Source organism: Cupressus sempervirens, chromosome 3 (genome assembly GCF_028749045.1).
Source record: "Cupressus sempervirens isolate cs-2001-9-10 chromosome 3, ASM2874904v1, whole genome shotgun sequence".
NCBI classification, from domain to species: Eukaryota; Viridiplantae; Streptophyta; class Pinopsida; order Cupressales; family Cupressaceae; genus Cupressus; species Cupressus sempervirens.
The window spans coordinates 1045482968-1045495003 of record NC_143120.1 but is presented as its reverse complement, the minus strand read 5'-3'; the positions used below and the strand labels follow the sequence as shown (position 1 = coordinate 1045495003).

Sequence of the window (12036 nt, the reverse complement as noted above, 5' to 3'; positions counted from 1 at the left end):
CGACCTCATCCCTTATGATGTCTTCAAGCCTTGCACTCAACAAGACTTGATCCCTGGTGGGCTCTTTGTGAGCCATTCAACTTCACTAGTAGACCAAGGGCCCATAAATCATTAAAAAAAGGTAAGAAGATGCTCATCCTATTTGAATAAAAAACAAAAAAAAATTAGGGTTTAAGGTGCACCTTGAATTTTATCTAATTAACCTCTAGATCAGGCCTAGGCAAAAAAATGATATTTTCCACTACAAAGCAATGAAAAGCTAAATTCTATTTAGCCTAGGGAAAAAATGATATTTTCCTCTACAAAGCAATGAAAAGCTAAACTCTATTTAAATACAATATTTTTTAGTCTGTCATTCCGGTATAAGAGAAAAAGCCTAACAAAAGCCTCATCTTGTTCCAGACAGGATTAGGGTTTTAAGAGCAAGTGACCTAGACCGTCGATCTTGACAATCTTTATACCGTCTTCCCAGGTTATAAATCTTAGAACGGTTTTCCGAAGTGTTGAGAGTTTCTGCAAGTCTGAGAGAACAAATTCAGCTAGAGTTATCGTAGCATTCAGACTCCGCAAATCCATGTCCCAAATGGTGAATTTCCTTTTCCTTAGTAGTTGTTTCTTTTTGAATTTTCTTTTGTTCGCCGTGTCTATCTTTTTCGCTATTATTGTTCTACTTCCTTCCTGCTGTTCCATAAAGAGTTTCATATTCTGCTTGAGAACTTGTTGAATGACAGTTTTTTGCTTTTTTGCTTTAAAGAGTATTTAGCGACAATATTCATATGGCAGACTGCTCATTTACGAGATATTTCAGGGTTTTGGATAACGTGGCTGAGTTTGGTGTAACTATGTGCAGGCTGAAGCCTTGAACCCCAAAGCATATCCTTTGGCTGATAATCAGCTTAGTATAACTATTTTGGACTTGGTGCAGCAGGCTTGCAACTATAAGCAGCTCAAAAAGGGAGCTAACGAAGGTAAGCACTGATCGGTTCAATGAATGGGGTACTATGTTTTACCATTTTGTTTTCTGATCGTAAGAGGAATGATGAATGCCCAGTATCGTATTTCTCCTTGTTTTGCTGTACGGTATCAAGAGGAATGCGGACTAAATAGAATAACATGGATTGTTATTTTGTTTTCTGGCGTTAATAGGAAATGCCTTGGTGTCTTAGCTTTCATCTCTTTTAAGGAATCACTGCTGAGGAATAAAAAATAGGAACTTGTGGTGCTACGAAGTCTTATTTAGTTGCATGCCAGGCGTTTACATTAATGAATATGCTTATTATCAATGGTGATCAATTGCACTAGATTTTTAAACCTTTTTTCCATATCCTGTTGTAGGAATGCACATTAGCACAGTTTTCTTATCTTTTTGGATGGTTACGACAAGCTGGTTTTAAAAAAACAATACACCGGCAATATATCTTCCAGGAATTTTGTAAAAAGCATTCATAAAACTGCCATCCCCATAGCTAATATTGCTTTTGGAAAAGATATTGTACTACCAGCATTTCTGAAGAATCTGTATGCTTCTCCTCGAGCATCAAATTGCTTCTTGCATGAAATTATGAATTTATCTTTCAAATTTTCAAAAAACCATGCAACACAAGATAAGAGTCCTGATATGTGTTTCCAGGACAATTATCAACAAAAACCAACGGAATCTACCAGGGATCATTTAGATGGCTGTGGATGTCTTCCTAGCAATTGGAACAATGTACACATGTAATAATGAATCCGATTACATCCTTTGTGCAAATATCATGACAGTATGTGTTGGACTAACGGTCAAGGCATCAGTACTCCTTAGCGAATGTCTCAACAACAAATCTGGAGGAAGAGGGTTTTGCATTTTGTTGGATTGTTCTTTTTGTAAAGGTGAATGGAAAGACATTCATCTTGTGTAATGCAACAATGCTTGCTTAATGGTGGCATATTATACACCAAATTGGTGTGGTGCTTGACAGTGACATAAACAGATTCTTTTGAACTTTTTATCTATTTTACCTTTTCAGTATTTAAAATTGCCCAGTCCTGTCCCCTGGATCTAGCAGAGCGTGTACCTTTCTTTTATTGCAAGATTTGCCTTTGCTCTTATGGACGTACAATTTGTTAAAGCTTTATAATAAAATCCATCTTGAAGCCAACAAACTTATTTGACACATTCTCTGCTTAAATACACTCTTCTTATTCTCAATCTGAATGAAATCTGTTCAGAACTCTGATTATAATTGCCCATCGCTGCTTAAACTGAATTTAACCTAGGAAAATATAACTTTCAGTGATTTGTTTGGGATTGTAACTGTTCTGAATGTTCTGCAAGCTATTGAAGGATGTTTAGCTGATTTCCATGCACTTCTGTTAACTGATCTGATTATATTCCAGAACTGTCCTGAATATTCAGCCATTCACACAAAACTATTCTAGTTTAATTTTCATATTATGATATAAACTCCAGTGCATTTGAAAGACATCCACAGCTTTTTAATAACTTTCATTTATCCCTTTGGAGCATACCTCGTCACTGGAGACACTTTCAGTTCTCCTAAAGTAATTGTTTTACAAGGAAGGTGAGAGTTCATTGCTTTTTTCTTGCTTGGGTGTGCTATCCTTGAGTGTAAGCATCTGTACTCCTTTTTTGTCTTTTTGCCTCTCTGAAACTCTCCATTTAATACAAGGGCTGCATCAACTTCTCTAAGTTCACTGTGGATTAGTTATTTTATGCTTGAAGGTTTGGAAGAACACATCCTTGTTCTCAAGCATCAGTGGGGTGTATATATTCACGTTTGGAATAAAACACTGTTTTCTCAGTTACCAGGTTCCTTAAAAAGCCCATTGGTTAGAGTTTGGGGTCAGGCCCTGGGCTGGTTTTTCTCTAGTGTTTGCCTAAAGTATCTCAAGTACTACATAGGGAACTTGGGCAAACCAAGGCCAAACCCAGTCAACACTAAGGCTGCCCAAATGAAAAGAACAGAAAAGCATTCCACAATGATCAGGGGTGCTTGGGAGGGAACTTGGGTTGACCTAGGCTGAACCCAAGTGTAAACCTAGGGCTGCCCAATTTCTTTTTAGAAGTTATTTTTTATTAAGTGCTTTATAAGCAAAAAGGTGCTTTGTATATTATTTTGCCTCTGAAATGATAAAATTGTGAAAATGGCTTTTATTGTAAAAGGTTTCTGTGGTTTCAAAGGCCTTAATTTGGGTTTGGTGGCAGGGGCTTGATTCCTTTGTCTGCCTTGTATTGGGATATGGAACATGCTAAAAGTGTTACTCCTTGACCCTGACCCTCATCAAGGTTGCTGCTCTTGAATCCTGTTGGAGGTGTTGTCCCTATTGTCCCCAAACCTCTAGAGGGGTGCTGCCGTTCAGTCCTTTGGGTGCCCACTTCTAGACCCCTACTAGTTTTTATGATCTCTTGTCACGTGAGAAACTTGATTGTAACAAGGTGGTTGAGAATTGGCAAAGAACTGAGATTTAGCTCTTGATTGTGTTTACTTAGATGTTAGTGTCACACAACTTACTAGAAAATATCTGTTTGAGGTAGCTTGTATATTGTTTTGCAAGTAAAATTGAAGCAGAGGTGGACTTTGATGCTTTTGATGAAGCACACTATGAATATTATTAAATACTGATTGTAATTTTTGTTGTGCACTAACATTTGTCCAAACCATTGATTTTTAATTTTTTCAGTATTATCATGTTTGCAAATCCTGAGATGTTTATTTTTTCATACATACATATGTATATATAAAGATGGATGTATATATATTCAGTCTCTATTTGTCAGTGCTACCTGGGGATGATTTGACTCGTCTACTCGGGAACTTCCGAAAACCTGTTCTCTAGTTGCCCTTAAAAAAATAAAATTCATGCCTGAATTTTGAGAATTTTGATAATGTGTTCGACTTCCACTCTCATGGGAACTTTAAATTTAATTGTAGCGTTTGCAAGTAAAATTGAATCAGAAGTGGACTTTGATGCTTTTGTTGAAGAGCAATATGAATATTATTAAATACTGATTGTAATTTTTGTTGTGCACTAACATTTGTCAAACCATTGATTTATGAGTATTTTCATGTTTGCAAATCATTAGATGTTTATTTTTTTACACATGTATATATAAAGATGTACCTGGGGATGATTTGACTCATCTGGAGAGCTCAGGAACTTCCAAAAACCTGTTTTCTGGCTGGCCATAGAAAAATAAAATTCATGCCCGAATTTTGATAATGTGTTCGACTTCCACTGCTTTATTATTTCAATGAAATTGATGGCCTCCAACTTTACTTTCAAGGAGAAGTCTTCCTCCTTAGGCTGCTGTTGATAAGCAAACATAAGTTGTGAGAGTGGAAAAAATCATTGCATGCTCCAAGTGGACTTTGGTTTTATTTTCCTTCTTGTTGTGAATAGAATGAGGAAGGCTTGTAGGAAAGTGTCTCAAAACTTTTTGGAAGGCTTGTAGGAAAGTGTCTCAAAACTTTTTGACAGTATTCCCTGAAGCTTTAACTTTCTGGCTTTGGCATAATCACAGTGCCTTAAACTTTTTGAAATTTTGTGTTTCTCCTTGAGCATCAATTTGCTTCTTATCTGGTACTAGCCTATAAATTTAGGAAAATGCATCCACGAATAAATAATCTTTACCTATAATATTTATTTTTAGACATGATTAAAATCCATTGAAATGCCTCCCTTAAGTTTGAAAGGGATATGTAGAGCAATATATCTATTGTTCCTTCATTTGTGGCTCATATTTGATGTATATATAAAGAAATACTCTTAGTAATAAGTATTTAATCTCTGATTAAATCCTTTTGGATCACTAATTTGAACTTAGCAGGTTTTGACTTGCCAACAAGTTGAAACAGAACAACCTGCATAAAATGCAGATTGCTACTCAGATGGATGACAAAGTTTGTTTGGACTGAAGGAGTGATTCCAGAGTCTTTAACTTTAAGTTCAAACATCTACAAAATTGTTTGTACATCATGCGATACTGGTGATGATTCATTTGCTGTAGATCTTTCTTCATACGTGGGGTTCCATCCCATGTTCGGTGTTAAGCTACCTAACCCATATACATTCTACCTGAGCCTGTTTTAATCTTGACATCCATCGGAGTTGGAATTCTTCATACTTGAGTACGACAGATAAACAAAAACCATTGAACCTAAAGTACAAGCATCTTCCTGTTGGTTTGACAGTCTGCACCTCACTAAGGCTTGGTATGCATGTGACAATTTAACAACTTTATGCAATTTTTGGACAATACCTTGCAAACTATGTAAGATAACACTCTATTCGCTTTTCAATTTGCAAACCTGGCAACTTCTGCCACAAGCTTTGTAAATTGCACACCAGTATGCTGGGCACCATGTGGGTTACAAGCTAAGTCACAGGATTCGGCGAATCCCAAGCATGAGATTCGGATTTTGCCGAATATTAATTTTTCCCAAAATATTCGATGAAAATCGTCAGTGTTCGCGGACAAAAATTTGGGATTTTTTTTTAATTGTTATAAACATTTAAAAACTACTATTCCAGGCATTTGGCAACATATTTTAGGGTTTTGGAACCATTTTTTTCAGCCCTAAAACGCACAGAATTCTGAAAACAAAGGATTCAACAAAGGTTTTAACAATGGTTTGTACAGTCATGTAGGGATGGAGTGTGCACATGCGAAATTTCCAGCTCTTGTAGACGATTGTGCATAGGCTCCTACAGACGACAACAATTTTCCTTTTGCCTGCAATTTTCCGGCTCCCGCGTCTGCAAATTCCTCGAATGTCTTCTTAAATTTATTTCATGTAATTATATAGTTAAGTTTATTTCATGTAATAATATAAAGTAAGTCTTTGTTAAATTTATTTTAATGTAAAAGTCTTGGTTAAATTTATTTAATAATGTTATGTAATAAAGTATTTATTAGGTTGATTTCATTGTAATGTATAAATGTATTGTTTGTTTTATTAAATTTATTAAGTACAAATGAAATAATATTCACTAATCTTAGGTTTATTTCGTTATAATGTAATAATGCATATATTATATTTATTCATTTCAAATTAATTTTTGTTTTATTAAATTTGTTAAGTATAAATGAAATGTTTTAAAAATATATTATTTTTGAAGTAATACAGTTGATTCTTTAAATTTTAAAATGTTTGAGTAAATAAGTCATTAGAAATGTATTTAATCAATCTATTAAATTAATGTGAAATGAAATTTTTATTTTATACTTAATATATACTATGTTTTATACTCTATAAATGTGTCATCATGTTTATAAAGTTTTTAAATCTATTAGGCAATTTTAATTATTTTGATAATATATGGGATATATTAAATATATTTAAGAAATAATTAAAATTATATAAGACGAATTTAATTCGAATTTTTTTCCGAATTTTTTCTCTTGTCGAACTTCATTCGAATTTTATAGTCGTCGAACTCAAATTCGAATTCGAACCTTGTGACTTAGGTTACAAGCCAAAGCTACATCATCAATGGAGTCTCTATCCAGTGGACATTTGACGCTTCATTCTTAATTTAGAATAAAACAATCTTGAATAACAAGTCTGTCATTGTATCATATTGATCATATCTTGTTTATGATGAATGGAGTAGCTCTATTTTCTGTTATTCCTTTTGAATATATGACATGCTACTGAATTTGTTTGTACATGCCCATTGCATGTATGCCGTGATTCACAGGTTAAATAATTCCATTACTTAGCTAGATTGAGGATTGTCTAAAGTGTGAAACTTAAGGGATCGTTAAGGAACAACACATGCAATAATCTGTACTAAAAGTAATGAAAGATCAGACGTAGATGAAAGGGATTGTTAAGGAACAGCACATGCAATAATCTGTACTAAAAGTAATGAAAGAACAGAAGTAGATAAAGATATGTTGGTTTTCACAGGGAGCAATTTGGGAAAAAATTGGTGACAGAAAGAGGAAAATGTATTTAATTGCCTAAAATATAGGTGTAAATGGAGTATAAATGGAGTGAGGTCTCCAAGCATAGAGAAACTTGCTCTAGTCTGCCTCTACACTACATGGTAGCACCCAATCTTATTAAGCTCTCTTCATAATAACTTCTAAAAATTGCCTTTAAAGTGGTTCCATCCAATGATAAATAGGTCCTATTTAAGTAGTTGATGAGTTGGAATATCAACATTCTGTCAGCTGTATGGAATTTTTAACTTTCTGAACATGATTTCATTTACTGATGTTGATATGCATTGAATCTCAAATTGTCGAGCTTTCTGCCAGCTGTTATAAATTGTGATTCTGATGTTTTGGGAATAAAATTCAGTACAGATGAAGAAGGTTGTTTGTGTCTTCATGAAGTCTTCAACTAATTGTCTTGGATCAGTAGCCAAGAGTTTATTTGTTTGTTTTGCACATGTGGAAAGAGACCTGTCTCAGCTTCCCAACTCTGGTTGACTTTTTTTGTTTATCCAGTTATTGAGAATCCCAAGAATATGGGAATTGGTTTTTCCTTATAAAACTGGAATCATCAAGCATTGTAATTTGATAAAAGCTGGCGATTTAAGCAATGCACGCTGCTGGATACAGAGAGAGAGAGCTGTTAATGTCTTCATCTTATGAGGTGGGGCAGTGCAGTAGCATCAAATAGGAGAAACAAGAAAAGGAAGCCCAATCTTGGGGTATTAATGGTTACTCACTTATTTTAATTGTAGGCTGTAGGAAATCAGTTTGATTTTTAAAATTCTATATTGTCATCAGATGCACATTAGATTTATTTCAATAAATTTCATTAACTACATGGATGAATTTTCATCTTCACCATTGGCCACAAGCAGTTGTTCCCCAACTATTTCATCTATGTATCTACTATGTAGATATCATGTTGAATTTTTTTAATTTGGCTACTTGTGGTATTGTTATCCAATGTCGTGCAAATTCCTTTGCAGTTTCTAATGTAATACACAATATCATGAATATTTGTTTTATTTATGTTTCAGTTGCATCCGTGTTTTTGCAACTCTTTCTTCATTCTTCTGATTTTTTACATGGGGAATAGTAGATTTTAAGAATGTTCTTATGACCACTGAAGCAGGAATCCTTCATTCTTGCTATAGCTCTTTATAATATAATTCTGCACAAGCTCTGTAAAGGGACATAAACATGTCTTCCCAGCTTAAGATGATAAACCAATGTCAAGGTTGCCATCAGTATTATCTAGCAGTAGCATCTTTTTGTAGCCATGGCACCAAAAGTTGCTGTTGCTAGGAACTGCAATTGAAAATCCAAAGGCCAAATATAATATTGACTTTAAAGATTATAGATATATCAAGTACAAGTTATAAACTGCTACATTCAATCCAACAAGCACATAACCTAGAAGAAAAATGAAGTCATTAAAGAAGGAAAATTCTTGAAACATTTTGTTTCCTCTTAGCAATTTAGCTTTCAATCCTCTCAAACAGGAAGAATCACTTTGAATTACTTGAAAAGACCCGACAACATAAGTAAAGTTATTAAGGATTTAGTCTAGACAAGAGAATGTGAAAAAATCCATTGAAGGCTCAAGAAATATGCTTATAAGTGAAGAGCTTGATAACCTCCTGAATAAAGATAATGAATATTGTTGAATGCAGATGTTGAGGATTTATTGGCTTTCATGTTTTCAGAGATTGAACTATGTCCTAGAAGTCTACTCTGATAGATGGGAAAGAGGGATTATTACATTCTGACAAATTACGGATGCGTGAATTTTTTTTGGGAGCTTGGATGCTGTGTGCAAAGAAATGCAAGAAATATACAAAATCAAATCATTGGATAGTATGATGCTTCATCATTGATGAAGACAAATATTAAATGCCAATTGATAGTATTGGCTGCTTGTTTTTAGATCATAGTTGCTGCATGGGAAAGCCTGTGTATCATCATTTGAGGTTCAGTTCTATAATGTGCGTTCCTATCCATGAACTGTTCCTTCTTGTGGCTGCTTGTTTTTAGATCATAGTTGCTGCTTGGGAAAGCCTGTGTATCATCATTTAAGGTTCAGTTCTATAATGTGGGCTCCTATCCATGTCCTGGTCCTTCTTGAAGTTTAAGTGGTTATTTTGCACACATCTCCACCTTTGTAATAACTATGAAAACTGGGAAGGAATTTGGAAAGGTTGGGAGAAAATTTTTTCCTGTCACTTTTTCCAAGCTTTCTGATCCCTTACATTGTTATATATCTGATCTACTAATAAGTGGGCAGTGAGCAATAGCTCTGCTGATGAATAATGTACAGAAAACCCCTTACATTGTCATTCATCTGATCTACTAATAAGTGGGCATTGAGCAATAGCTCTGCTGATGAAATATGTTAGAAAAAACTGGGTATGTGAGCTCAATAATTTCTCAGCTTTGGGACAGATCTACTATAAGGACTGGTTTGAATAACTTATTAATTTGAAACCTTTGGATATTGGATTCTAGAAATACAAGGTTTGTGTGTGAGTTAGAGAATGATTAATCAAGACAATGATTAATCAATCAATAGAAGAATGATATAGTGTAGCACCAGTGACAGTCTGTATGCATTAGTTTGCATCAATTTCAAATTACTTATTAATTTGAAAATGTTTGGATATTTGATTCTAGAAATACAAGGTTTGTGTGTGCATTAGAGAATGATTAAGCAATCAATAGAAGAATGATTTAGTGTAGCACCAGTGACAGTCTGTGCTCATTAGTTTGCATCAATTTCAAATTACATCAGTTATTTCCATACTTGGAGGTACTGGAAACAGTGAAAGGGATAGGTGCATTAACTATTAGTAAGTCTGTTTGCTGCAGTAACAGTTTGTTGATGGAGATTTGGATGGGAATGTTATTGATTTCCCATCCTCAGCAGTTTGGTTTGATGCTTAGAAAACAGCAAAATGTATACAGTTGTTAGCTATCTTTGTGAGAATTCAGAAACATTATTTTTCCTTTTTCTGGGCCATGGATGAGCTTGGATGTGCACCCTCTGCACCTGGGCACATCCGGGTGGCATCTGCCTCCACATCCACCTCCCAATTTATCTGCCTCCGCATCCTACTTCCAGGGAGTGCATTGGTAACTAAGTCAAATATGTATCCTACCGAGGTTTTAAATATCAGCCTAGTAAAACTACACTTAAAAGTGTCCATTCTGAAAACCTTTTAAAATGAGTCTTTATCTCTTTCAAGCCCTACTTATAGGTGAATATTCGTGTAATTTGAATATTTTGGATATAGTTCTACTTTAGTTTATTTTAGGAGTCTTGTATATGACTAACAAGTAAGACAATGGAGGTATATTTCACATGTTTCTAAATTTTCTGTTTTCATACTACAGCTACCAAGACTCTGAACAGAGGAATTGCAGAGTTTGTTGTTATGGCAGCTGATACTGAGCCTCTTGAGATCCTTCTCCATCTACCATTGTTGGCTGAGGATAAGGTACCTAACTTATTATCCAAGAATTATTTTAGTATATTTTATGGTTATGCTATTTGAATTCTATAGTTGGTTATGGAGACATCCATCTGAAATTTTGGTCATTTTGAACTTTAGGTATGTGGAAACTGGTTTTTGACTGGATGTGTTTTCTGCTTGCAATGTGTTCTTGTGCATGTTGCAGAATGTGCCATATGTTTTTGTACCATCAAAACAGGCATTGGGTCGTGCATGTGGAGTCACTCGCCCTGTCATTGCTTGTTCTGTGACAACTAATGAGGGAAGTCAATTAAAGTCACAAATCCAGCAGCTTAAGGTAAGACTTTTATTTTCAGAATAATAAAAATGAATGATTTGACATATTTCAATGATGTTATAACATATGAATATTAGGGAGGGATTTTTTGAGAAATAATTAACAGCTAATAGTACCATGTTTCAAACTTTTACAACTGATGTTTTGATTGTGGAAGTTAGTTTAGTTTCTTTTGTTGTCTTCTAACAAATAATATTCCCCTTTTGTAGGATGCCATCGAGAAGCTTCTTATCTAAAGCAGTTTTATACAAGATCAATAGTACTTTATTTTAATATTACCCATCTAGTTAGCACAGATGACATGGTCTGAAGGGCAAGGATTGACTGATGCCAATGTGACTTGTCCATTGAGAATGTTGGTTGTGGCCGTGGAGGTTTCACTATGATCGAGGAGAACTGTAGTAACAAATTTTGATTGTAACTGGTACTTGTAATATTATTGCACATTTGCACTAAATTTCATTTTTCTTGCTAAATTTTGCTTACCATGAAGTCCTAAAAAATACCATTGTTATGGATTATTGATACTCATTATATTCATTGGAATTCTTTTGAGTAGTTTCTTTTTCACATGTACACTTTCCTGTTCTAGTAGCTTAGAAATATGTGTGCTGGTAATTTGAATTTAAGAAGACTGGATGGACTGTCGTGAAGTAGGTTTTGTATTCATGTTGGCCTTAACCCAATTTATGCTCTTAAATTTTAATGATGACAATAATCTTTTACATGTATGCTTTCCTGTTCTAGTAGCTTGGAAATATGTGTGCTTATTGGAAATTATTTCCATTTTGATTGTCTTCAATCTTATTAGCACAATGGCCTCATTTTTAGGTGAGTGAATGAAGGGACTACAAAAGAAACTGGAACATGCTATCTGTTACTTTTACTAAAACTTTCTTTAGGAATCTTGACAGTGTTAATCATTAGGAGTTAATATTTGACTAGTAAAGCACTTGGAGGATTGGACCTAATCACCTTTTCCCCATTGGGTTGGAGTATTTTATTCCTTGTTTTTCTACAGTAGTTTTAAACTCATGAACCATAGAATGGGGCAAGAGTCCTGCTAGGATCTGAAGCAGCATCACTTCTTAGGTTAAATGTTCTGAAAGGTGCTATGCCCAAACTAGTACTAAATTTGATATGTATAGCGACTTATAATTGTTGTAGGAGCTATAATAGTTTGTGCTTGCAGTACTGGGGCAAAACATAAATACGACCCATGGATAAATAAAGAGTACACGAAGTATTTTGTTTGAAAGAGTATCTTATTTCAATCAAAA

General features: G+C 34.5%; 1 protein-coding gene across 1 annotated transcript; it reads left to right on the top strand.

Moving 5' to 3' along the window:
- The first annotated feature begins 505 nt into the window (after positions 1-505).
- Positions 506-11314, top strand: LOC149570316 (uncharacterized). Its single transcript, XM_089822941.1, has 5 exons — positions 506-586; positions 851-968; positions 10340-10443; positions 10625-10756; positions 10966-11314. Exons 1-5 carry the CDS (start codon positions 575-577, stop codon positions 10990-10992), a joined length of 393 nt encoding a protein of 130 aa, XP_089679067.1. The 5' UTR covers positions 506-574; the 3' UTR covers positions 10993-11314.
- Positions 11315-12036: the final 722 nt, after the last annotated feature.